Source organism: Oncorhynchus mykiss, chromosome 28 (genome assembly GCF_057628025.1).
Source record: "Oncorhynchus mykiss isolate SJ-2025 chromosome 28, ASM5762802v1, whole genome shotgun sequence".
Lineage (NCBI taxonomy): Eukaryota > Metazoa > Chordata > Actinopteri > Salmoniformes > Salmonidae > Oncorhynchus > Oncorhynchus mykiss.
In genome coordinates, this window is record NC_143049.1 from 34,492,397 (window position 1) to 34,520,000 (window position 27,604).

At 45.2% G+C, this 27,604-nt stretch overlaps 1 protein-coding gene across 1 annotated transcript in view; it reads right to left on the reverse strand.

Annotated features, from left to right (window-relative positions):
- Window positions 1-27,604, reverse strand: part of LOC110508229 (low-density lipoprotein receptor-related protein 8-like) — a 174,640-nt gene that overhangs the window by 53,941 nt on the left and 93,095 nt on the right. Inside the window, exons 5-7 of the mRNA XM_090225168.1 lie at window positions 15,538-15,933; window positions 11,120-11,242; window positions 10,129-10,251 (exon numbers count right to left, since the gene is read on the reverse strand). Coding sequence (XP_090081294.1) covers window positions 10,129-10,251; window positions 11,120-11,242; window positions 15,538-15,933 — 642 coding nt within the window. The remainder of the gene's footprint in view (window positions 1-10,128; window positions 10,252-11,119; window positions 11,243-15,537; window positions 15,934-27,604) is intronic.

Here is a 27,604-nt window from a genome sequence, read left to right on the forward strand (position 1 = left end):
TGAACCCAAACGCCTCAAACGTGTGCCATAAATATTGATGTTCAACTCGGTCAAATGCCTTTTCCTGATCAATTGAAATTAGACCAGCATCCAACCCAATAGCCCTAGAGACGTCCAAAAAATCACGAATCAGAGAAATGTTATCCCCTATCTGCCTGCCAGGAACACAGTAGGACTGATCCGTATGTATGATTTGCCCCATCACCTCCCTCAGCCTGTTGGACAAAGCCTTTGACAATATCTTATAATCAGTGCACAATAAAGCCACCGGCCTCCAGTTCTTCACCTCCCTCTAGTCACCCTTTTTGGGCAGTAGGGTGAGGACAGCCCTTCTGCAGCTTATTGGTAGTAACCCTCCGGTTAAACTATCATTAACTACTTCTAACCAATCCTCTCCCAACATAGCCCAAAAAGACTTTAAAAAGTCAACGGGAAGCCCATCAATGCCTGGTGCCCTTCCATTTTCCATGCCTTTTAATGCAGTGTATAAATCCTGCAAAGACAATGGTTGCTCAAGCTCAACCTGAGATTCTGCAGCCACCTTTGGGAGCCCATCAAAGAACTGCTGTGTCACTGTTTTATCCTCTTTGTACTCACACTTGTAGAGCTCAGCATAGAACTCTACTGCCCTCTTTCTAATTTCACTAGGACTAGTGAGCTCTTGTCCAACAGCTGATTTGAGACAATTAATAATTTTTCTTTGTCCATTCTTTTTCTCTAAACCAAAGAAAAATTTGGATGAGGCATCCATTTCAGATATTCCCTGAAATTTACTTCTCACCAATGCCCCCTGTGCTCTGATACCCAGCAGGTCTGCCAATGCAGCTTTTCTCCTCTTGAGGGCCTGAGTATGGCCTCGATCTCCTGTGGTCTCAACCAACGTCATGAGTTCCACTATTTCAAAATCTAGGGCTTTCATTGATCTGGTGATATCCTTGGTGACATTCCTCGTGTATTGATTACAAAATTGTTGAATCTGGATTTTCCCTATATCCCACCACTGTTGAAGGGATACAAAACTGGCCTTTTGAGACCTCCACCTCTCCCAGAAAAAACTGAAACAGTTCCTGAAATGAGCATCACTCAATAAAGTTATATTAAAATGCCAGTATGCACTTTTGGGTTTTACATCGTTAATGAACACCACCTCTGTTATTAAACAATGATCAGAAAATCCCACTGGGGTTATCACACTTGATTTACAGACCTGAGATTGATGCTCAAAAACATAAAACCTATCTAACCTGGCCATAGAGATGATGTTCTCCCTCACATGCGCCCAGGTGTACTGCCTTGTTCCTCCATGTTGACTCCGCCAAATATCACACAGTTCATGTGTTACAATGAGGCGTTTTAAAAAAGTCCTTGAGGCTATATGAGGTTCTTGGTGATTTATATCTAAATCGCTAACTGTGCAGTTAAAATCCCCAGCAATAAATAAATACTCTTCTTTGTTACATTTCTCAATGGTATTTGATAATGTCTCTAAAAAACATACCCTCTCAACTGTCACCACTGGGGCATATACATTTATCAGACACATAGTGATGTTTTCATACCTTGCTCTAACTTTTAATAACCTCCCCTCAACTACCTCTTCAACCTCATATGACAAAGGCAAAAACCCTTTTGAGAACAAGATAACCACACCCCCACTTTTTGAGTTTTTATGACTACACACCACTGCCCCCCCCCCCCACTCCTGTTGCCACATAACTTCATTTTCCAAATTACTATGCGTTTCTTGTAGAAAATATATGTCACTTCCCTTTCCCCTAATTAACTCATACACCATGGCTCTTTTTTTACCATCTCTTGCCCCATTTACGTTTAAAGAAGAAATCTTAAAACTGCTCATGGATGAAGAAAAAAAAATACAGAGGAAGATACAGCCACCACATCTCTTTACAGAGTTAAAACTGCAACTGAACTCTTTCATTTTCTTTAGAATTTACATCACTTATCACTCTCGTGACCACTTTCTTGAGTCTAGCAATTTCAGGGCTTTTCAAACTTCCCCCTGTAATTTTTGACATCAGAAACTTTGCTGATTCAATAAACAATTCACGTTCAGGGAAAAAATCAGTTACATTGTAATCCTGCATATATTTCTTCCCTTTTGTCAACTTCAGAAATTGACGTATCTTCTCGATCCCATACCTCCCTTCCACCCCATTTATCTCACTATATTGTTGTGACGCGTCAGATGACACACTCTCGCTATCCTCCCCAGAAGAAAACTCCACCATCTCTACAACTTGTTCATCTTCAACTGATTTATCAATCTCTACCTTTCTCTTAGAATTAGACCCTTCACCACCCCTTAAATTCTTCCTTTTACTCCTCGATATTTTGAAAACATCCGCTTCCTTTTCCGTTATTTCAATCTCCTCTTGACCTCCAATTTCATTTCCCAGCACCACCTCAGTGACGGCAGTCGCAATCTCACCTACTGTTTCCCCTCCCTCTTTGTTCTGATCTACCACAATTGCCCCCGTATCCACAATGCCTTCCTCTCCTACTTTTCCAACCACATCTGCCCACCTTCTCTCTTCCCCTGCACCCTTAGCATGTTCATCCCTTCGCGGTGGTGCGTTAGTTGCACCAGCACTAGAGCTACTACCAGGCTCAGCGCGTTCATTCTCGGGACAACTACGCACCAAACGCCCCTCTCTTCCACAGCCAAAACATTTAATTGATTCAGTAGATGCATAGAAGACATAAACAAATCCATCAATCTTAAAACTGAACGCTAAATTCAGTTCATCTCCGTCCTTTTTTAAAATCATATGCACTTGTCTCCTATGAGACACGACATGTTTCAACAGCGGAGATTTGCATCCAAAAAGAACCTTCTTTATTGTAGATACGATTTGACCATGGCGAGATAACTCTTGCTCCAACACTTCATCTCTAACAAATGGTGGCACGTTAGAAAGTATAACTTTGTTCGCCGGATTCATAAGCGGAAATACCGGCGTCTGTGTCTCCCGCAACACAACACTCCTCTCAACTATCTTATACACCTTTTCAATTGAATCTAAGAATATCACTACAGCGCTATTCATCCTTGAGGCTGATTTGATGCTATCATACCCAATGATAGCACCCACAGCCAAGCTACATTCTTCCACTGAACACCCGGCCGCAGCAGGAATCTTTACTCCATGCCTCCGACTAAGTTTTTCAAACTCTACACTTCCGCGAGTGGCCATTGCAACCAGCCCCACCCCACGAGAAGAGGGAGGAGAGGGAGAAGAGGGAGAAGAGAGAGAAGAGGGAGGAGAGGAGCTCTCTTTGCCCTTGATCTCTCCTCCCTCCTTCACTCTACCCCTTCTACCTTCCCTTCCCTCACCTTCCTCTCTCAATCTTCCTGTCTTCTCGCAGCATCGCACAATTTATTTTGGCCCACTCCCCTGCTACCCTGTCTCCAGGGCTTTGGAGGTGTAGTCTCCTCCCAGGTTGTACAGCATGTGTTCATGCAAATCTGATTGTGTGTATGTGCCTTTCACACCGTATGTGTGTGTCTTTAACAATGTGTGTGCACCTGCGTGGGTGAGTTTTACAGTATATGTTTATGTATGGGGTGGCAGGTAGCCTAGTGGTTAGAGCGTTGGACTAGTAACCGAAAGGTTGCGAAATCAAATCCCCGATCTGACAAGGTAAAAAAATCTGCCGTTCTGCTCATGAACAATGCAGTTAACCCACTGTTCCTAGGCCTGTCACTGAAAATAAGAATTTGTTATTTAACTGACTTGCCTCGTAAAGGTAAAATAAAAATAAATGTAGCTGTGTACATCTGTGTGTGTGTTATTGTGCTATTTTTGTTATTTCATACACACTCACTCTCAGTCAGTCACTCAGTCAGTCACTCTCAGTCAGTCACTCAGTCAGTCACTCACATACAGTGCCTTCAGAAAGACAACCATTTTCAAGTCTTGCCATTTATTTTCAAACCGATTTAAGTCAAAATGGTAACTATGCCACTCAGGAACATTCAATGTCATCTTGGTAAGCAACTCTACTGTAGATTTGTCCTTGTGTTTAAGGTTAGTGTCCTGCTGAAATTTGTTTCCCAGTGTCTGGTGGAACGGAGACTGAATCTGGTTTTCCTCTAGGATTTTGCCTGTTATTAGCTGTATTCCGTTTATTTTTATCCTAAAAACCTCCCTAGTCTTTGCCGATGACAAGCATACCCATAACATGAGGCAGCCACTACCATGCTTGAAAATATGAAGAGTGGTACTCAGTGATGTGTTGTGTTGGATTTGACCCAAACATAATGTTTTGTATTCAGGACAAAAAAGTTAATTTCTCTGCCACATTTCTTGCAGTATTACTTGAGTGCTTTGCTTGCCAACAGGATGCATTTTTTTTAAATATTTGAATTCTGTACAGGCTTCCTTATTTTCACTCTGTCAATTAGGTTAGTAATGTGTTTTTTACCCATCTACCAATCGATGCCCTTCTTTGCATGGCATTGACAAACCTGCCTGATCTTTACATTTTTTATTTAACTAGGCAAGTCAGTTAAGAACAAATTCTTACTTAAAATGACGGCCTACCCCCGGCCAATTGTGCACTGCCCTATGGGACTCCCAATCACGACCAGTTGCGATACAGCCTGGAATCGAACCAGGGTCTGTAGTGACGCCTCTAGCACTGAAATGCAGTGCCTTAGACCGCTGCGCTACTCAGGAGACCTGTAAATCTTTGTGCTTGAATCTGTGCTTGAAATTCATTACTCGATTGAGGGACCTTATAGACAATTGTATGTGTGGTGTACAGATTGGTTAGTCATAAATAAATAATGTTAGCCACTATTACTGAACACGGAATGAGTTCATGCAACTTACTATGTGATTTGTTAATAAGGATCAACCCCTTTTATGATGACATACCCAAATCGAACTGCCTGTAGCTCAGGACTTGAAGCAAGGATATGCATATTCTTGATACCATTTGAAGGGAAACACTTTGAAGTTTGTGGAAATGTGAAATTCATGTAGGAGAATATAACACATCAGATCTGATAAAAGATAATACAAAGAAAAAAAACATTGTTGAAATGCAAGAGAAGGGCCATAATGTATTATTCCAACCCAGGCGCAGTAGAGATTTTGTTCACTAGATGGCAGCAGTGTATGTGCAAAGGTTTAGACTGATCCAATGAACCATTGCATTTCTGTTCAAAATGTTGTGTCAAGACTGCCCAAATGTGCCTAATTGGTTTATTAATAATTTTTCAAGATCATAACTGTGCACTCTCCTCAAACAATAGCATGGTATTATTTCACTGTAATAGCTATTGTAAATTGGACAGATTAACAAGAATTTAAGCTTTCGGCCAATATCAGATATGTCTATGTCCTGGGAAATGTTCTTGTTACTTACAACCTCATGCTAATCGCATTAGCCTACGTTAGCTCAACCGTCCCGTGGGTGGAACACCAATCTGTAGAGATCCTTAAGAGGTTTTAATAAGCACATTATTACTCCTGAACTTATTTAGGCTTATTCAACAAAGGGGTTGAATATTGACTCAAGACATTTCAGCTTTACATTTGTTATTAATGTATATAAAAAATATATTTAAAAAAATCCACTTTGACATTAAATTCAGGCTGTAACATGGCAACATCTGGAAAAAGTCAAAGGGTGTGAATACTTTCTGAAGACATATAGAGCCAGCCAGCCAGACATATAGAGTCAGCCAGCCAGACATATAGAGTCAGCCAGCCAGACATATAGAGTCAGCCAGCCAGACATATAGAGTCAGCCAGCCAGACAGAGTCAGCCAGACAGCCAGACATATAGAGTCAACCAGACAGCCAGACATATCAAGCCAGCCAGCCAGACATATAGAGCCAGCCAGCCAGACATAGAGTCAGCCAGCCAGCCAGACATATAGAGTCAGCTAGTCAGACATATCGAGCCAGCCAGCCAGCCAGACATATCAAGCCAGCCAGCCAGACATATATAGCCAGCCAGCCAGACATAGGGAGTCAGCCAGATAGACATATCAAGCCAACCAGCCAGACATATAGAGACAGCCAGCCAGACATATAGAGTCAGCCAGCCAGCCAGGCATATAGAGTCAGCCAGCCAGCCAGACATATAGAGCCAGCCAGCCAGACATAGAGAGTCAGACAGCCAGACATATAGAGTCAGTCAGCCAGCCAGACATATAGAGTCAGCCAGCCAGCCAGACATATAGAGCCAGCCAGCCAGACATAGAGAGTCAGCCAGCCAGCCAGACATATAGAGTCAGCCAGCCAGCCAGACATATATAGGCAGCCAGCCAGACATATAGAGCCAGCCAGCCAGCCAGACATATAGAGGCAGCCAGCCAGACAGAGAGCCAGCCAGCCAGACATATAGAGCCAGCCAGCCAGCCAGACATAGAGAGTCAGCCAGCCAGACATATCAAGCCAGCCAGCCAGACATATAGAGCCAGCCAGCCAGACATATCAAGCCAGCCAGTCAGACATATATAGCCAGCCAGCCAGACATAGGGAGTCAGCCAGCCAGACATATCAAGCCAGCCAGCCAGACATATAGAGCCAGCCAGCCAGACATATCAAGCCAGCCAGCCAGACATAGAGAGTCAGCCAGCCAGACAGACATAGAGTCAGCCAGCCAGCCAGGCATATAGAGTCAGCCAGCCAGCCAGACATATAGAGCCAGCCAGCCAGACATAGAGAGTCAGCCAGCCAGACATAGAGAGTCAGTCAGCCAGCCAGACATATAGAGTCAGCCAGCCAGCCAGACATATAGAGCCAGCCAGCCAGACATAGAGAGTCAGCCAGCCAGCCAGACATAGAGAGTCAGCCAGCCAGACATAGAGAGTCAGCCAGCCAGCCAGACATATAGAGCCAGCCAGCCAGACATAGAGAGTCAGCCAGCCAGCCAGACATATAGAGTCAGCCAGCCAGCCAGACATATATAGGCAGCCAGCCAGACATATAGAGCCAGCCAGCCAGCCAGACATATAGAGGCAGCCAGCCAGACAGAGAGCCAGCCAGCCAGACATAGAGAGCCAGCCAGCCAGCCAGACATAGAGAGTCAGCCAGCCAGACATATCAAGCCAGCCAGCCAGACATATAGAGCCAGCCAGCCAGTCATATCAAGCCAGCCAGCCAGTCATATCAAGCCAGCCAGTCAGACATATATAGCCAGCCAGCCAGACATAGGGAGTCAGCCAGCCAGACATATCAAGCCAGCCAGCCAGACATATAGAGCCAGCCAGCCAGACATATCAAGCCAGTCAGCCAGACATAGAGAGTCAGCCAGCCAGACAGACATAGAGTCAGCCAGCCAGACATAGAGAGTCAGCCAGCCAGCCAGACATATAGAGTCAGCCAGCCAGACATACATAGGCAGCCAGCCAGATATATAGAGCCAGCCAGCCAGCCAGAGAGCCAGCCAGCCAGACATAGAGAGCCAGCCAGCCAGCCAGACATAGAGAGTCAGCCAGCCAGACATATCAAGCCAGCCAGCCAGACATATCAAGCCAGCCAGTCAGACATATACAGCCAGCCAGCCAGACATAGGGAGTCAGCCAGCCAGACATATCAAGCCAGCCAGCCAGACATAGAGCCAGCCAGCCAGACATATCAAGCCAGCCAGCCAGACATATAGAGCCAGCCAGCCAGACATAGAGAGTCAGCCAGCCAGCCAGACATATCGAGCCAGCTAGTCAGACATAGAGAGCCAGCTAGCAAGCCATAAAGCCATGCAGACAGCCAGACGGAGTGTCAGACATACTGTTGACACAGCCAGCAAGCCAGACACACACACACACACACACACACACACACACACATTTGTTTCTCTCCCCTTTGATGAGCACACAGAGGCTTTTCTTCTCTTGATACAAATTTGACTCGTGCCACTCTACGCTTTGAAATGCAATGGAGATAGCCACTTTGTTATGGTGAGCACACACACACATCATAAAGGGCTAGATTGAAGACACACACATCATAAGGGCTAGATTGAAGACACACACATCATAAGGGCTAGATTGAAGACACACACATCATAAGGGCTAGATTGAAGACACACACATCATAAGGGCTAGATTGAAGACACACACATCATAAGGGCTAGATTGAAGACACACACATCATAAGGGCTAGATTGAAGACACACACATCATAAGGGCTAGATTGAAGACACACACATCATAAGGGCTAGATTGAAGACACACACATCATAAGGGCTAGATTGAAGACACACACATCATAAGGGCTAGATTGAAGACACACACATCATAAGGGCTAGATTGAAGACACACACATCATAAGGGCTAGATTGAAGACACACACATCATAAGGGCTAGATTGAAGACACACACATCATAAGGGCTAGATTGAAGACACACACATCATAAGGGCTAGATTGAAGACACACACATCATAAGGGCTAGATTGAAGACACACACATCATAAGGGCTAGATTGAAGACACACACATCATAAGGGCTAGATTGAAGACACACACATCATAAGTGCTAGATTGCAGACACACACACATCATAAGTGCTAGATTGCAGACACACACACATCTGCATAAGTGCTAGATTGAAGACACACACACATCTGCATAAGTGCTAGATTGAAGACACACACACATCTGCATAAGTGCTAGATTGAAGACACACACACATCTGCATAAGTGCTAGATTGAAGACACACACACATCTGCATAAGTGCTAGATTGAAGACACACACATCTGCATAAGTGCTAGATTGAAGACACACACACACACATCTGCATAAGTGCTAGATTGAAGACACACACATCTGCATACGTGCTAGATTGAACACACACACATCTCTGTAAACAGTTCCTTCAGAAAGTATTCATACCCATTGACTTATTCCCCATGTTGTTGTGTTACAGCCTGAATTCAACATGGATTCAATAGATATTTTTCCTCACCCATCTACACACAATACCCCATAATGACAAAGTGAAAACATATTTTTAGATTTTTTTTTTTAGCAAATTTATTGAAAATGAAATACAGAAATATCTAATTTACATAAGTATACACACCCCTGAGTCAATACATGTTAGAATCACCTTTGGCAGCGATTACAGCTGTGAGGGTTTCTGGGTAAATCTCTAAGAGCTTTATTGAAAAACCTCCCTGGTCTTTGTGGTTGAATTTGTGTTTGAAATGCACTGCTTGACTGACAGATAATTGTATGCGTGGGGTACAGAGATGAGGTAGTCATTCAAAAATCATTTTAAACACTATTATTGCACTACACAGTGGGTCCATGCAACTTATGTGACTTGTTAAGCAATTTTTCCTCCTGACCTTATTTAGACTTGCCATAAAAAGGTGTTGAACACTTATTTATTTACTCAAGACATGTCAACTTTTACATTTTAATTCATTTGAAAAAATTCAAAAAACATAATTCCACTTTCACATTATGGGTTATTGTGTGTAGGTAGGCCTGTGACTAAAAGTCAAAATTATATCCATTTTAAATTCAGTCTGTAACACATCAAAATATGGAAAAATCAATAATATGGAAATATTTCTGAATGCACTGTAAATGCTCACTTGCAGACACCAAAAAAACATTTAATTGTACATTCACATTTTACACACACACACACACACACACACACACACACACACACACACACACACACACACACACACACACACACACACACACACACACACAGGTTTTTCAATTCTATAATTTGTGAAAGTGGATTTTTATTTTTCATGTCCCTAAAACGATGACTTCTCAAATGTCTCCTTCTCAGGAAAACACAGATCGACACAAACATGTAGATACGCTAGAAACAGCTTTTCCGCCTCCATTTTGTAAAGAAAGAGAATAAAGATTGTGATCTAATCAATAGGTTGGTACTGGTGCCTCTGACTGAGCGCTGAGACTGGAGGTCACAGGTCACTCTGGTTCTCTGCTACACCACGGGGTGAGACCATTAAGAACCATGGAAAGAGGACATAGTCCATTTGAAGAGGACCCTCTCAGTGTGTGTGTGTGTGTCTGTGTCTGTGTGTGTGTGTGCTCTTGAGAGAGTGAGTGTCATCATTTAAGTGTGTGTGTGTGTGTGTCCGAGTGTGTGTTCTTACCACACTCCTTCTTGGGCTCATCAGAGCGGTCCTTGCAGTCCTTGACGTTGTCACACACCTTGGCGCTGTCGATACACTCTCCGTTCTTACACAGGAACTTCAAGGGTCCCTCGCACTTAGTGGCTGTGGCAGGAAGACATGGGGAAAGTATTTTACTACAGACAGTTAAGCCAGGCATACATACACAGACAAGCAGACAGACAGGTACAGGAAGGTACAGACAGACAGACAACCAGTCAGCTAGACATATAGAGCCAAAGACCCAATCAGGAAGTTGGCCAACCAGCCAGACAGACACAGAGACAGCCAAGCCAGTAAAACGGGACAGTCAGCCAGCCAGACATATAGAGTCAGCCAGCCAGACATATAGAGTCAGCCAGCCAGACATATAGAGCCAGCCAGCCAGACATATAGAGCCAGCCAGCCAGACATAGAGAGCCAGCCAGCCAGACATAGAGAGCCAGCCAGCCAGACATAGAGAGCCAGCCAGCCAGACATAGAGAGCCAGCCAGCCAGACAGACATAGAGAGTCAGCCAGCTAGCCAGACATATCGAGCCAACCAGTCAGCTATATAGAGTCAGCCAGCCAGACATATAGAGCCAGCCAGCCAGACATATAGAGCCAGCCAGTCAGACATAGAGAGCCAGCCAGCCAGACATAGAGAGCCAGCCAGCCAGACATATAGAGCCAGCCAGTCAGACATATAGAGCCAGACAGCCAGACATATAGAGCCAGCCAGTCAGACATAGAGAGCCAGCCAGCCAGACATAGAGAGCCAGCCAGCCAGACATAGAGAGTCAGCCAGCCAGTCAGACATATAGAGCCAGCCAGCCAGTCAGACATAGAGAGCCAGCTAGCAAGCCAACCAGCCATGCAGACAGCCAGACTGAGTGTCAGACATACTGTTGACACAGCAAGCCACACACACACACACACACACACACACACACACACACACACAAAGCCTCCTACCCAGGGGTCTACACATACCGTTGACACAGCCGGCCTCATCACTCTGATCAGGACAGTCATGGACCTTGTTACACTGCTTGGTGCCGTGGATACAGGAGCCATCCCCACACTGGAACTCATCTGGCCTGCATGTCAGTAGGGCTGTAACACACACACACACACACACACAGATACACACAGACGCACACACGGATACACACAGACACACACACGGATACACACAGACACACACACAGATACACACAGACGCACACACGGATACACACAGACACACACACGGATACACACAGACGCACACACGGATACACACAGACGCACACACGGATACACAGACGCACACACGGATACACAGACGCACACACACAGATACACACAGACGCACACACGGATACACACAGACGCACACACGGATACACACAGACGCACACACACAGATACACACAGACACACGCACGGATACACACAGACGCACACAGACAGATACACACAGATACACACACAGATACACACACAGACGCACACACGGATACACACAGACGCACACACAGATATACACAGACGCACACACAGATACACACAGACGCACACACAGACGCACACACGGATACACACAGACGCACACACGGATACACACAGACGCACACACAGATACACACAGACGCACACACAGATACACACAGACGCACACACAGATACACACAGACGCACACACGGATACACAAGAAGGGGAGAGAGTTGGGAAAAAAATGACTTCAGGAAGAAGAGTCCGTTAAACACTAAATAACTGAACTGAGGACTGAACTGAGGACTGAACTGAGGACTGAACTGAGGACTGAACTGAGGACTGAACTGAGCACTGAACTGAGGACTGAACTGAGCACTGAACTGAGGACTGAACTGAGGACTGAACTGAGCACTGAACTGAGGACTGAACTGAGCACTGAACTGAGCACTGAACTGAGCACTGAACTGAGGACTGAACTGAGGACTGAACTGAGGACTGAACTGAGGACTGAACTGAGCACTGAACTGAGGACTGAAATCAGCACTGAACTGAGGACTGAACTGAGGACTGAACTGAGGACTGAACTGAGGACTGAACTGAGGACTGAAATCAGCACTGAACTGAGCACTGAACTGAGGACTGAACTGAGGACTGAACTGAGGACTGAACTGAGGACTGAACTGAGCACTGAACTGAGGACTGAACTGAGCACTGAACTGAGGACTGAACTGAGGACTGAACTGAGCACTGAACTGAGGACTGAAATCAGCACTGAACTGAGCACTGAACTGAGCACTGAACTGAGGACTGAACTGAGGACTGAACTGAGGACTGAACTGAGGACTGAAATCAGCACTGAACTGAGCACTGAACTGAGCACTGAACTGAGGACTGAAATCAGCACTGAACTGAGCACTGAACTGAGGACTGAACTGAGGACTGAAATCAGCACTGAACTGAGCACTGAACTGAGGACTGAACTGAGGACTGAACTGAGCACTGAACTGAGGACTGAAATCAGCACTGAAATCAGCACTGAACTGAGGACTGAACTGAGGACTGAACTGAGGACTGAACTGAGCACTGAACTGAGGACTGAAATCAGCACTGAACTGAGGACTGAAATCAGCACTGAACTGAGGACTGAAATCAGCACTGAACTGAGGACTGAACTGAGGACTGAAATCAGCACTGAACTGAGGACTCAAGAAGCACACACACACACACACACACACACACACACACACACACACACAGCAGGAGAAGCAGTTAACCCGTGGGCTCTGTGATATATGATCTTCAGTATCCTGCCCCAAGATGGAGGCCGCTGCGGAGCCGTATCCCGCTCCTAGTAGCCATTCATTCCCATGCCCAGACATGAAACTCCCATCTAGAGACCACTAAAAAGCACTATTATATAAAGCATGGGGGCGATGATTTAGTGTTATCAGGAGATAGAGAACAGTGTGTGTAGCTGAGCCAAAAGTCAGATAGTGACTCTTTTTCCCAGTCAGTCAGTGTGTGTGTGTGTGTGTGCAAAGCTAAACTAGCTCGTAACTTAACTTATTCAAAAGCATGGGTCACATACAGGTAACTGACAGAATAATGGCAACACTAAATGAGCAAATGAGGGATACAAAGTATATTGAAAGCAGGTGCTTCCACAAAGGTGTGGTTCCTGTGTTAATTAAGCAACTAACACCCCATCATGCTTAGGGTCATGTATAAAATTGCTGGGCAAACCATTATTTTGGTTACCATGGCTATGTCCCCATAGGATGACAACACCCCCATCCACAGGGCACAGAGTGGTCGCTGAATGGTTTGATCCACCACCTTAAAAAACAACACCAAATGACGCATCTTCTTGTGGAAGACTGGTGTCACATCCCTCCTATAGAGTTCCAGACACCTGTAGAATCTATGCCAAGGTGCATTTAATATTTTATTAGGACTGCTCTGGCCCAACACCCCATTAAGAAGCTTTATGTTGGGGTTTTCTTGATTTTGTCAGTTACCTCTGAGTAATATATGTGTACGCTACCAGACACTTTGGATAGAGCATCATGACCACCACGTTAGTGTACCCTACCAGTCACTTTGGATAGAGCATCATGACCACCACGTTAGTGTACCCTACCAGTCACTTTGGATAGAGCATCATGACCACCACGTTAGTGTACTCTACCAGTCACTTTGGATAGAGCATCATGACCACCACGTTAGTGTACCCTACCAGCCACTTTGGATAGAGCATCATGACCACCACGTTAGTGTAACCTACCAGTCACTTTGGATAGAGCATCATGACCACCACGTTAGTGTACCCTACCAGTCACTTTGGATAGAGCATCATGACCACCACGTTAGTGATTATAGTGTTATAGCTCGCTGTGGCAAACCTGAGACCTTGCTATTATTCAAGGGCTTTTAAACACTACAGGACATTAATGGGTTGCCTAGCAACCTATGGACACTCGCTCTTACTCCTTTGCGTATGGCTTAACCTACTCCCTGCGCTGCCTTTCAATTGGCTGAAATAATATCTATCAGTGTTAATTGGCGTTTATGACACATTGGAGGGAGAGAGAGGAGGAAGGAGAAGAGAGAGGATAAAGGAGAAAGGTAGGGCTTGATGACACCGCAGAGAGAGAGAAAGAGAGAGAGAGAGAGAGGAGGCCGAGAAAGAGAGAGAGAGACAGGAGAGAGGTGGGACTTGACACCACAGAGAGACAGACAGAGAGAGAGAGAAAGAGAGAGACAGACAGAGAGAGACAGACAGACAGAGACAGACAGAGACAGACAGAGACAGACAGACAGACAGACAGAGAGAGAGAGACAGAGAGACAGAGAGACAGACAGACAGACAGACAGACAGACAGACAGACAGACAGACAGACAGACAGACAGACAGACAGACAGACAGACAGACAGAGCAAGAAGTTTGGAGGGAGAGTTAGGGTGAGGAAGATGACACACACACACAAAACATACAGACACACGCAAACACACAGGCATTATGACACAAACAAAACATACAAACACACTCACACACAAAACATACACACACACTCACACAGAGCCTGGGGATCCCTAAAAAACATACGTTCTCCCTCTCTCTCATCTCTCTGTTTCCCTCTCTCTCAGTCTGCCTCTTCCTCTCTTTCTTCCTCTCTCTCCCTCTTGCTCTCTACATCTCCCTTTCCCTCTCTATCTCTCTTTCGCCACTCAAGACAAACTGAGTTGCGTGGAGCCTGGTGAAATGAAAATGTGCTCTGTGACAAAATGGTGTGGCAACACAGATGGAAGATAAATGAAAGATATGGTAGTCTGGATAGTTGTTGTCATTCTCCATGTACATAGGTGGAACAGAACACAACTAGACTGCTAGAGAATCTGGTTGTAATTTAACTCGTCAAATTTATGCCCTGCTAGAGCTGCCCCGGTCAACTGTACAGTATGTATCAGTGGAGGATGCTAAGAGGAGAACGGCTCACAATAATGGCTGGAACAGAGCGAATGGAATGGCATCAAACACATAGGAAACTTGAGTTTGTTGTATTTGATTCCACTCCACCCATTCCGCTCCAACCATTACCACGAGCCCTTCCTCCAAGCTCCTGTGGTTATGTACAGTTCCTTCAGAAAGTATTCAGACTCCTTTTCCACATTTTATTACGTTTCAGCCTTATTCTAAAATGGATTCAATTCATTTTATTTCATTGTTTTTGCTTTGTCATTATGGGGTATTGTGATGTCATTATGGGGGTTCTTGTGTGTAGAATGATGGGCAAAAATTACAATTGAATTCATTTTAGAATAAGGCTGTAACGTAACAAAATGTGGAAAAGGTCAAGGGGTCTGAATACTTTCTGAATGAACTGTATGTTTATGTATCTAAGACAAAAGAAAACTTAAAAAGAACACTTACGACATTCTGCCTCGTCTGACTTATCCTTGCAGTCTGGATCGCCGTCACATTTCCACGGCAGCCTCACACACTCCCCGTTGCTGCACCGAAACTCCTCCATCGTACAGTTCACCCTGCGGCGTGGATGTGAACCTTCACCGCCGCAACGCTCCGGCCACTCGTCAGAGCCGTCGGGGCAGTCGGGGTCGCCGTCGCAGCTCCACACGACGGGCACGCACTCCGAGGTGTTGCAGCGGAACTCGTGCGGGCTGCAGGTGTTCGTCGGCGAGTGGCGGTCGGAGCATTTGAGTTCGTCAGAGTCGTCGCCGCAGTCGTCATCGCCGTCACACACGAAGACAGGTGCCAGGCACTTGCGGTTGGCACACTGGAACTGGCTTTTCGGGCAGGCTTTGTTTCCTGGAGGGTTCAGTTAGAGTTACAAAATCAACACACACACACACACACACATACGATCCTGCCGGTATCAGACATACCAGCAAACATGAACTTGACTTAAAAAAAGAGAAGTGGAGATGATACTGGTATCAGAGACACAGAGAGAGAGAGAGAGAGAGAGAGAGAGAGAGAGACAGGCTATGTGCTCACTGCCCACAAAATGAGGTGGAAACTGAGCTGCACTTCCTAACCTCCTGCCCAATGTATGACCATATTAGAGAGACATATTTCCCTCAGATTACACAGATCCACAAAGAATTCGAAAACAAATCCAAATTTGAAAAACTCCCATATCTACTGGGTGAAATTCCACAGTGTGCCATCACAGCAGCAAGATTTGTGACCTGTTGCCACGAGAAAAGGGCAACCAGTGAAGAACACACACCATTGTAAATACAACCCATATTTATGCTTATTTATTTTATCTTGTGTCCTTTAACCATTTGTACATTGTTAAAACACTGTATATATATATATATATATAATATGACATTTGTAATGTCTTTACTGTTTTGAAACCTCTGTATGTGTAATGTTTACTGTTAATTTTTGTTGTTTTTCACTTTATATTTTCACTTTGTATGTTGTCTACCTCACTTGCTTTGGCAATGTTAACACATGTTTCCCATGCCAATAAAGCCCTTGAATTGAATTGAGAGAGAGAGAGACAGAGAGAGACAGAGAGAGAGAGAGACAGAGAGAGACAGAGAGAGACAGAGAGAGACAGAGAGAGACAGAGAGAGACAGAGAGAGACAGAGAGAGACAGAGAGAGACAGAGAGACAGCGAGAGAGACAGAGAGAGAGACAGAGAGAGAGACAGAGAGAGAGACAGAGAGAGACAGAGAGAGACAGAGAGAGACAGAGAGAGACAGAGAGAGACAGAGAGAGAGCGAGAGAGAGAGAAAGGTTGGGTGGTATTCAGATTTTCATACCATCATACCGTTCCTGCATCATATTGGGATATACGGTATTACCTAACTTTTTTTACGCACAAAACTGCTTTAAGGAACAGGGATCTTCTTAGCAAACCAAATGCATAGCTGGAGTCCTGAGCTGCATATCATTTATTTGACAAGCCTTACATTTTTTTATAGTTATACTTAACTTGTGATTTAAGCAGTGGCGTAGCACGCACCCAGCAAGATGGAGTTTGCCAAAAGGCACATAAAGACTCTCAGACCATAAGAAACAAAATTCTCTGGTCTGATGAAAACAAGATTAAACTCTTTGGCCTGAATGCCAATCGTCACGTCTGGAGGAAACCTGACACCAATCCCCACGGTGAAGCATGATGGTGGCAGCATCATGCTGTGGGGAAGTGTTTTGGTGGCAGGGACTGGGAGACTAGTCAGGATCGAGGGAAAGATGAGCAGAGCAAAGTACAGAGAGATCCTTGATGAAAATCTGCTCCAGAGCGCTCAGAATCCTCAGACCTGGGGTGAAGGTTCACCTTCCAACAAGACAATGACCCTAAGCACACAGCCAAGACAACACAGGAGTGGCTTTGAGACAAGTCTCTGAATGTCCTTGAGTGGCCCTGCCAGAGTCCGGACTTGAACCCAATCGAACATCTCTGGAGAGACCTGAAAATAAAATAGCTCCCCATCCAACCTGACAGAGCTTGAAAGGATTGGCAGAGAAGAATGGGAGAAACTCCCCAAATACAGGTGTGCCAAGGTTGTAGGGTCAAACCCAAGCAGACTCGAGGATGTAATCACTGCCAAAGGTGCTTCAACAAAGTACTGAGTAAAGTGTCTGAATACTTATGAAAATGTGACATTTCAGGGTATGGTTTTATACATTTGCAACGTCACAAAATGTGGAAAAAGTCAAAGGGGCCCGAATACTTCCCCAGTGCACAGTTTTATCAGACATTTTCTGTTTTGTCCTCTGTTGTGAGGGATCATCGTATGACGTTAAAGTGCAGACTGTCAGCTTTAATTTGAGGGTATTTTCATCCGTATCGGGTGAACCGTTTAGAAATTACAGCACTTTACGTACACAGTACCCCCCCCCCCTCCCCCAGGGGAGCAAAAGTATTAAGACAAATGTAATGTGTATTAAAGTAGTCAAAAGGTAAGTATTTGTTCCCATATTCATAGCTCGCAATGACTAAATCAAGCTTGTGACTCTACACATTTGTTGGATCAATTTGCTCTTTATTTTGGTTGTGTTTCAGATTATTTTATGAAACGAATGGTTAAATAATGTACTGTGTCATTTTGGAGTCACTTTAATTGTAAATAAAAACTGAATATGTTTCTAAACACTTCTACATTACTGTGACTGCTACCGTGATTACAGATAATACTGAATGAATGGTGAATAATGATGAGAAACACAGAGACCGATAGAGAGGGTTGGTGCTGGTATCACACACTCATAGAAAAAAAGGGTTCTTCGGCTGTTCCCATAGAAGAACCCTTTTTGGTTACAGGTGGAAACCTTTTTGGTTCCAGGTAGAACCCATGTGGGTTCCATGTAGAAACCTCTGTAGAAAGGGTTGGGTTTGGGTTCTACCTGGAACCCAAATGGGTTTTTCAAAGGGTTCTCTTATGGGGACAGCTGAAGAACCCTTTAAGATTCTAGATAGCACCTTGTTTCTAAGAGTGCAGAGATGGTGAGACACAAACGAGACCAATAGAGATTGAGAGGGATGGTGCTGGTATCACAGACAGACAGAGAGCGGGAGAGAGATGGATGGTGTGACTATCCCAGAGGTAGTGAGAGGGGTCCTCTCATCACAAAGGCGGTGAGAGGGGGCCTCTCATCACAGGGAGAGAGAGAGCGATAAAAGACCTCTCACAGCAGGCTCTGTCCTCCACTCAGTGGTAGATCTCTATCTCTCCATTCTCTCTCACACAGTCAAGAGAAATACAGCCATCCCATCGCTCCTACGATCTCTGGCAGTGTCCCAAATGCCACCTTATTCCCTACGTAGCGCAGTACCTAGTGTCCTAAATAGGGAATAGGGGGCCACTTAGGACACACATCTATCTCAGCAGCAAACTCATACGGAGAGTGGACATTTGATATTCTACAGACAGCAAGGAGTTCCCCCCTGCTGCCTCTGTCGCCCTGGGCTCGCACTTATGTGGGGGGGGGGGGGGGGGGGGGGTGTTTAGGTCTGGGCTATGTTCATTAGGGCACACCGTAGCAAAACACTGTGAAAAATTAGTCTTTCCTATTGCACAAGATCAGAAAATACCTCCCTGTTTCACTCCGGTTGGAGAATTTTCTTCAGTTTCGTGCCTAATGAACACAACCCTGGTTTCCTATCTCAAACGGTTTGTTCTGTGTGACGAATGACAGGGTAAAAAAGCACTGTATAAATAAAATGTCATTTGAGTCGAAGGGAGACATTTAATTTAGGATTTTAGAGGCTCCTTTCCGCCCACAGTGTCAAAACAGATTCCTTCTTGGTAACCCCACTGGGCATACACTGGTTGAATCAATGTCGTTTCCATTTCATCTTAAGGACCACTGAACTGCACCCAGTGGGTGTGGCTTTGAAACAGCAATGACGGTGGGGGCATGGGCAGATTTAGTACACTAAAGTCACCGTTGTTTTTATGTTAGTTTCATGTAACGTTATTTCAATGTAACTTGATGTCGTTTCCACGTTATTTCAACGTAACTGGTACACTGTATCAATGTCGAAACCGATATGCAGAACGTCACCAACCAACAGCATTAGTCTTGCATGCTTCAATGTTTAGTTAACCCCTCACGCGTTACATTTTGTTAACCTCTCATTAATCCCAAATTCGTTACGTTTAGTTAATCCCTCATTCATTATGCATTTAAAGACAACCTGTGATACTGGAAAGAGATGTGTGCATTATTTAATTCTTCAAAGAGTTCACCTAATTATACCGGTTGTTATTATACCAGTCAGTTAATTATACCGGTTGTTACACACCTGCAAGAAGCAGACTCAGACATGCAGCTGCTATTCTTATTTCACAGTTATAGACTGAAAATCATTACATGATTAGAATGTAGAATGTAGCACGCCATACCAGATCAGACCAGATCAGGCCATACCAGATCAGACCATACCATACCAGATCAAACCAGATCAGGCCATACCTCTTGACATATTCCACATCGTTGTGTTACAGCCTGAATTCAAAATGGGTTAAATAGATGTTTCTACTCATGACAAAGTGAAAACGTGTTTTTAGAAATGTTTGCAAATGTATTTCTCATTTACATAAGTATTCACACCCTCTGAGTCAATACATGTTAGAATCACCATTGGCAGGGATTACAGCTGTGAGGGTTTCTGGGTAAATCTCTAAGACCTTTCCATACCTGGATTGTACAACATTTGCCTGTTATTATTTAAAAATTCTTCAAGCTCTGTCAGATTGGTTGTTAATCATTGCTCAACAACCATTTGCAGGTTTCAAGTAGATTGAAGCCAACACTGGAACGTGGCCACTCTTGAACATTCACTGTCTTCTGGGTAAGCACCTCCCGTGTAGATTTGTCCTTGTGTTTTAGGTTATTGTCCCGCTGAAAGGTGGATTCGTCTCCCAGTGTCTGGTGGAAAGCAGACTGAACCAGGTTTTCCTCTAGGATTTAGCCTGTGCTTAGATCTAATCGTTACTTTTCATCAAGCTGATGGGTGTAAATTAGCCTCTGGCAGAACGTGGAAACAGAGTTTCATGATCATCCTGTCTATCATACTATTACACACATATGTCTAATTCAATTCAATTCACCATGTGTTCCATTACACACACACACACACACACACACACACACACACACACACACACACACACACACACACACACACACACACACACACACACACACACACACACACACACACCTTCATGTATTAATTTCACTGAGGCCAGTGATGAGGATTATCACTTACTGTACCAGGCCTTCTACTGATGGAACCATTTGAGATTCAGCTGAGCTGCAGGGATCGTCTTATCTTCATCAATATTAAACCACAGCGTTCTATTTGATTCTGCCGTGTCTTATCAGCATGAACACACACACACACACACACACACACACACACACACACACACACACACACACACAGACTGTACGTTTCAGTGCAAACACGCACAACACACCACGTGGAACCTACCCCCAATAATCTACTATTCTGCAGTTCAATTATTAAGGAAACTCCATAAACATGCATATCACACATGAGGAGGTCCGTTAGGAAAATACATGAGCATTTCCAGCTACATGGGTAGAGACGTTCATGTCAGTTGGGGACTGTAGTAAAAGGATTCCAAGAATCTTTAATTCCTCTTCTGGAGTTTGGCGGATGATGATCCAAGGGGAATGTGACATCATTCCCAGCCAATCAGAAGGGCGTGCCCGTGGTGTGACCTAGTTCTCTCTCTCTCTGATTGGAAGAGAAGCCGCGGTGATGGGGTGTTTCCGCCGGCAACAACTACTGCCTCGGAGGTAAAGAGAGACGGAAGACTGGTCGGTCACTCTGCTGCTCACTGTAGGGCTTCCACACACATACACACACTCAGTATGTTCATACTGTACCCACGGTCCCGTTCATACCCATGGTCCCGTTCATACTGTACCCACGGTCCCATTCATACTGTACCCACGGTCCCATTCATACTGTACCCACGGTCCCATTCATACCCACGGTCCCGTTCATACCCACGGTCCCATTCATACTGTACCCACGGTCCCGTTCATACTGTACCCACGGTCCCGTTCATACTGTACCCACGGTCCCGTTCATACTGTACCCACGGTCCCGTTCATACTGTACCCACGGTCCCGTTCATGTATGTCCCATCTGCCTCTGAGCCCATGCATTCTCACTCACATCAATAAGTGTCACCAGGTTAAGGGACATTTGACTTTCACAGATATTATTCATAGATATACAACCTCCCTGTTCCCCAAGGGGCCATACAGTACAGTGATATACAACCTCCCTGTTCCCCAAGGGGCCATACAGTACAGTGATATACAACCTCCCTGTTCCCCAAGGGGCCATACAGTACAGTGATATACAACCTCCCTGTTCCCCAAGGGGCCATACAGTACAGTGATATACAACCTCCCTGTTCCCCAAGGGGCCATACAGTACAGTGATATACAACCTCCCTGTTCCCCAAGGGGCCATACAGTACAGTGATATACAATCTCCCTGTTCCCCAAGGGGCCATACAGTACAGTGATATACAACCTCCCTGTTCCCCAAGGGGCCATACAGTACAGTGATATACAACCTCCCTGTTCCCCAAGGGGCCATACAGTACAGTGATATACAACCTCCCTGTCCCCCAAGGGGCCATACCCCAGTGATATACAACCTCCCTGTCCCCCAAGGGGCCATACCCCAGTGATATACAACCTCCCTGTCCCCCAAGGGGCCATACCCCAGTGATATACAACCTCCCTGTTCCCCAAGGGCCATACAGTAGTGAAATACAACCTCCCTGTTCCCCAAGGGCCATTGAGGCCTCCATAGACCTTTCACTAGTAGAAGGTCACGTTGAAGGCAGTTTAAAGTTTAGACAGGCATGCCTTGTCCACTGGAGAATGACTCAACAGATAACCTTTTCTACTAATGCCATAGACACATTTACAGAACAAAGAGAATACTGGCCGATAATGGGGAGAAAGAAGCAGCACACTCATCCACAGGGGAGAGATGACAACAGAGGGAGAGATGATAGAGAGGGGAAGAGAGGTATGTTTTCTTCCATAGTGATGTCAGTATTATGACCACACGTACAACCAGGACTATGAAGGACGAAGGGCGAGACAGAGGAGAGAGAAAAAAAGGAGAGTTATTGTTCATGGTGTAGCCAGACAGTTATGAAGACCACACTCATCTAGCCAGGATTATCAGGGAGAAGGGATGCTGAAGCATGAATCCTGCTATCGTCTGGTCCCAGACCTGTATTGTATTGGCACTAGTCTAGCAAGCAAACTCCTTGTGACTAACATTATTATGCCATACAATAAATAATTAGCAAAAAAAAAGGTACTACTGTAACCTAAAATGGTTCTGTCCCCATAGGAAAACTCTTTGAAAAACCCTTGATGGTTCCAGGTAGAACCCTTTTGGGATCCATGTAGAACCCTCGTGGAAAGGGTTCTACGTACAGGGTTTAACCTGGATCCAGCCGCGGCTGTCCCCTTAACAGTATGGTAATTTGACCAGTTTCTCATTAGCAGCAAAATAATCCCGCAGTAACAGGAAATGTAAATTATTGTTTGGATTATAATTCATGGACATTTTTTGTAGAGATTGATAAATGTTTTGTTAGGGCAAATCAAGCCTGAAATGTTAAAGTGGAAATGACAAACCTTAGAAGCCTTTTTAAATCTCAAATTCACTACAAGTTTGCTTTTAATCCTGCATCAATAGTGTGATCAAATTAAGATCCTACATCTGTACATACAGTACATTTAGGGTTGCAAAAATTCTGGTAATATTCCCTGGTTTTCCAGAAATACTGGTTGAGAAATTCCTGGTAAAAGGATGGTTTAAGAAGGAAATCTGGGAATCCTCCAAACATGAGTTCTGGAAAACCAGGGAATTTTAGGAAAGTTACAGCAATTTTGCAACTGCAGTCAGAAGGGTTAAACTAACTCCTACAGTACAGTCAGAAGGGTTAAACTAACTCTTACAGTACAGTCAGAAGGGTTAAACTAACTCCTACAGTACAGTCAGAAGGGTTAAACTAACTCCTACAGTACAGTCAGAAGGGTTGGTTAAACTAACTCCTACAGCACATTCAGACGGGTTGGTTAAACTAACTCCTACTCTGCATTCAGAAGGGTTGGCTAAACTAACTCCTACAGTACAGTCAGAAGGGTTGGCTAAACTAACTCCTACAGTGCATTCAGAAGGGTTGGCTAAACCAACTCCTACAGTGCATTCAGAAGGGTTGGCTAAACTAACTCCTACAGTGCATTCAGAAGGGTTGGCTAAACTAACTCCTACAGTGCAGTCAGAAGGGTTGGCTAAACTAACTCTTCTGATTTCTTCTGCATTTTATTAAGTAACAGACATTTTCTAAAATTGATTAAATTATAATTTTTCCTCTAACTACTCCACACAACACCCCATAATGACATAGTGAAAACAGATTTTTTGAAATGTGTGGTAATTTATTAAAAAGAAAAACAGAAATACCTTATCTACATACACCACCATTCAAAAGTTTGGGGTCACACCAACTTGTCCTTGTTTTTGAAAGAAAAAAATAATAATTGTCCATTAAAATAACATCAAATTGATCATAAATGCAGTGTAGATTTGTAAATGTTGTAAATGACTGTAAATGGCAGATTTTTTATTGAATATCTACATAGGCGTACAGAGGCCCATTATCAGCAACCATCACTCCTGTGTTCCAAAGGCATGTTGTTTTAGCTAAGAAACAAAGACCTTTCTTCTGAAACTCGTCAGTCTATTCTTGAATGAAGGCTATTCCATGCAAGAAATTGCCAACAAACTGAAGATCTCGTACAACGCTGTGTACTACTCCCGTCACAGAACAGCGCAAACTGGCTCTAACCAGAATAGAAAGAGGAATGGGGGGCCCCGGTGCACAACTGAGCAAGGGGACATGTACATTAGAGTGTCTAGTTTGAGAAACAGACGCCTCACAAGTCCTCAACTGGCAGCTTCATTAAATAGTACCCGCAAAACACCAGTCTCAACGTCAACCTCAGTGCATGTCAGAGCAAAAACCAAGAAATTAGGTCAAAGGAATTGTCCGTAGAGCTCTGTGACGGGATTGCATCGAGGCACAGATCTGGGTAAGGGTACCAAAATATTTCTGCAGCATTGAAGGTCACCAAGAAGACAATGGCCTCCATCATTCTTAAATGGAAGAAGTTTGGAACCACCAAGATGCTTCCTAGAGCTGGCCGCCTGGCCAAACTGAGCATTCGGGGGAGAAGGGCCTTGGTTAGGGAGGTGAACAAGAACCCGATGGTCACTCTGACAGAGCTTCAGAGTTCCTCTGTGGAGATGGGATGAGCCTTCCAGAAGGACAACCATCTCTGCAGCGCTCCACCAATCAGGCCTTTAAGGGAGAGTGGCCAGACGGAAGCCATTCCTCAGTAAAAGGCACATGACAGCCAACTTGGAGTTTACCAAAAAGGCCCCTAAAGGACTCTCAGGCCATGAAACAAGATTCTCTGGTCTGATGAAACCAAGATTGAACTCTTTGGCCTGAACGCCAAGCTTCACATCTGAAGGAAACCTGGCACCATTCCTACGGTGAAGCTTGGTGGCGGCAGCATCATGCTGTGAGGGTGTTTTTCAGCAGCAGGGACTAGAAGACTATTCAGTATTGAGGGAAAGATGAACGGAGCAAAGTACAGAGAGAACCTTGAAAACCTGCTCCAGAGCACTCAGGACCTCAGACTGGGGCAAAGGTTCACCTTCCAACAGGCAAACGACCCTAAGCACACTGGCAAGACAACACAGGTGTGGCTTTGGGAAAAACTTCTGAACGTCCTTGAGTGGCCCAGCCAGAGCCCGGACTTGAACCCGATCGAACATCTCTGGAGAGACCTGCAAATAAAATAGCTTCCCATCCAACCTGACAGAGCTTGAAAGGATTGGCAGAGAAGAATGGGAGAAACTCCCCAAATACAGGTGTGCCAAGCTTGTAGTGTCATTATGGGGGATTGTGTTTGGATTGACGACGAAAAAAATACAATTTAATCAATTTTAGAATAAGGCTGTAACGTAACCAAACATGGAAAATACAATACAATGTACATACAGATGTGGGACAATGCTAGAAGTAAACAGGACAGTTAAGATTAAAGATACGGCCTAAAAGACACCCCAGCCATCATTCTCATCATTATCAGAGTAAAAAGCAAAAGGCTCTCCTATGGGATAACATTGCTTGTTCTTCTGTTCTATACCAGACTTACGGAGATCTTGTTAAACTGAACTGATCTTTTGTTCTAGGGACTTCACCAGCGGGACATAGGAGCATGTTGGTTCAATTTCACCAGCGGGACATGGCAGCCTGTCGGTTCAATTTCACCAGCGGGACATGGCAGCCTGTCGGTTCAATTTCACCAGCAGGACATGGCAGCCTGTCGGTTCAATTTCACCAGCGGGACATGGCAGCCTGTCGGTTCAATTTCACCAGCGGGACATGGGAACCTGTCGGTTCAATTTCACCAGCGGGACATGGGAGCCTGTCGGTTCAATTTCACCAGCAGGACATGGGAGCCTGCCAGTTCAATTTCACCAGCGGAACATGGGAGCCTGAGGGTTCAATTTCACCAGCGGGACATGGGAGCCTGTCGGTTCAATTTCACCAGCGGGACATGGCAGCCTGTCGGTTCAATTTCACCAGCGGGACATGGCAGCCTGTCGGTTCAATTTCACCAGCGGGACATGGGAGCCTGTCGGTTCAATTTCACCAGCGGGACATGGGAGCCTGTCGGTTCAATTTCACCAGCGGGACATGGGAGCCTGTCAGTTCAATTTCACCAGCAGGACATGGGAGCCTGCCAGTTCAATTTCACCAGCGGAACATGGGAGCCTGAGGGTTCAATTTCACCAGCGGGACATGGGAGCCTGCTGGTTCAATTTCACCAGCGGGACATATTGGACTCGTCAGTGTATCTGGAGCGATCGTAGCTGGTTAAAATTATATAACCTGCAGTGAACACACAAACAGATACATACATGCATATTTGCCAGTTTGAGTTTACCATAGGAAGGAAGCACTGCATCTGGCACTTTCTAAGCAACTTTAAAAATGCAGAAAGTACACACACACACACACACACACACACACACACACACACACACACACACACACACACACACACACACACACACACACACACACACACTTGTAGGGAGGAGCAGTCCTTAACATTACTTTGTCTAGTACCCAAAGATCCCATGGGACAGGCGTGCTCCTTCCTGCTGAGAAGACTTCAGTGCCTATGTGTGTTATTCACAGAGAGAGAGAGCTAGGGAGAGAGAGAGAGAGAGAGAGAAAATAGAGAGAGAGGAGAATGGAGGCAGAGAGAGAGAGAGGGGGAGGAAGAGACAGAGACGGGACAGAGACAGCAAGAGAGAAAGAGGCAGAGGGAGGGGGAGGGAGGCAGAGAGAGAGGGGGAGAAAGAGGGAAGCAGAGAGAGAGACGGAGGCAGAGAAAGAGAGAGGGGCAGAGAGAGAGAGGAGAAGGAGAGAGAGAGAGAGGAGGCAGAGAGAGAGGCAGAGAGAGAGAGGCGGAGAGAGAGAGAATGAGAGACAGCGAGAGAGAGAGATGCAAATTGGGGAGAGAGAGGGAGAGGGAGGCAGAGAGAGAGAAAGAGAGAGAGAGAGAGAGTGAGACAGTGAGAGAGAGAGGCAGTGAGAGAGAGAGAGAGAGAGAGAGAGAGAGAGAGAGATAAAAAAGAGAGAGAGAGGGGGGGATGGAGGCAGAGAGAGAGAGAGAGAGAGGGAGAGGGAGGCAGAGAATGAGAGACGGGACAGAGACAGCAAGAGAGAAAGAGACAGAGGGAGGGGGAGGGAGGCAGAGAAAGAGGGGGAGGAAGAGGGAAGCAGAGAGAGAGGGGGAGGCAGAGAAAGAGAGAGGGGCAGAGAGAGGCAGAGCGTGAGAGAGGCAGAG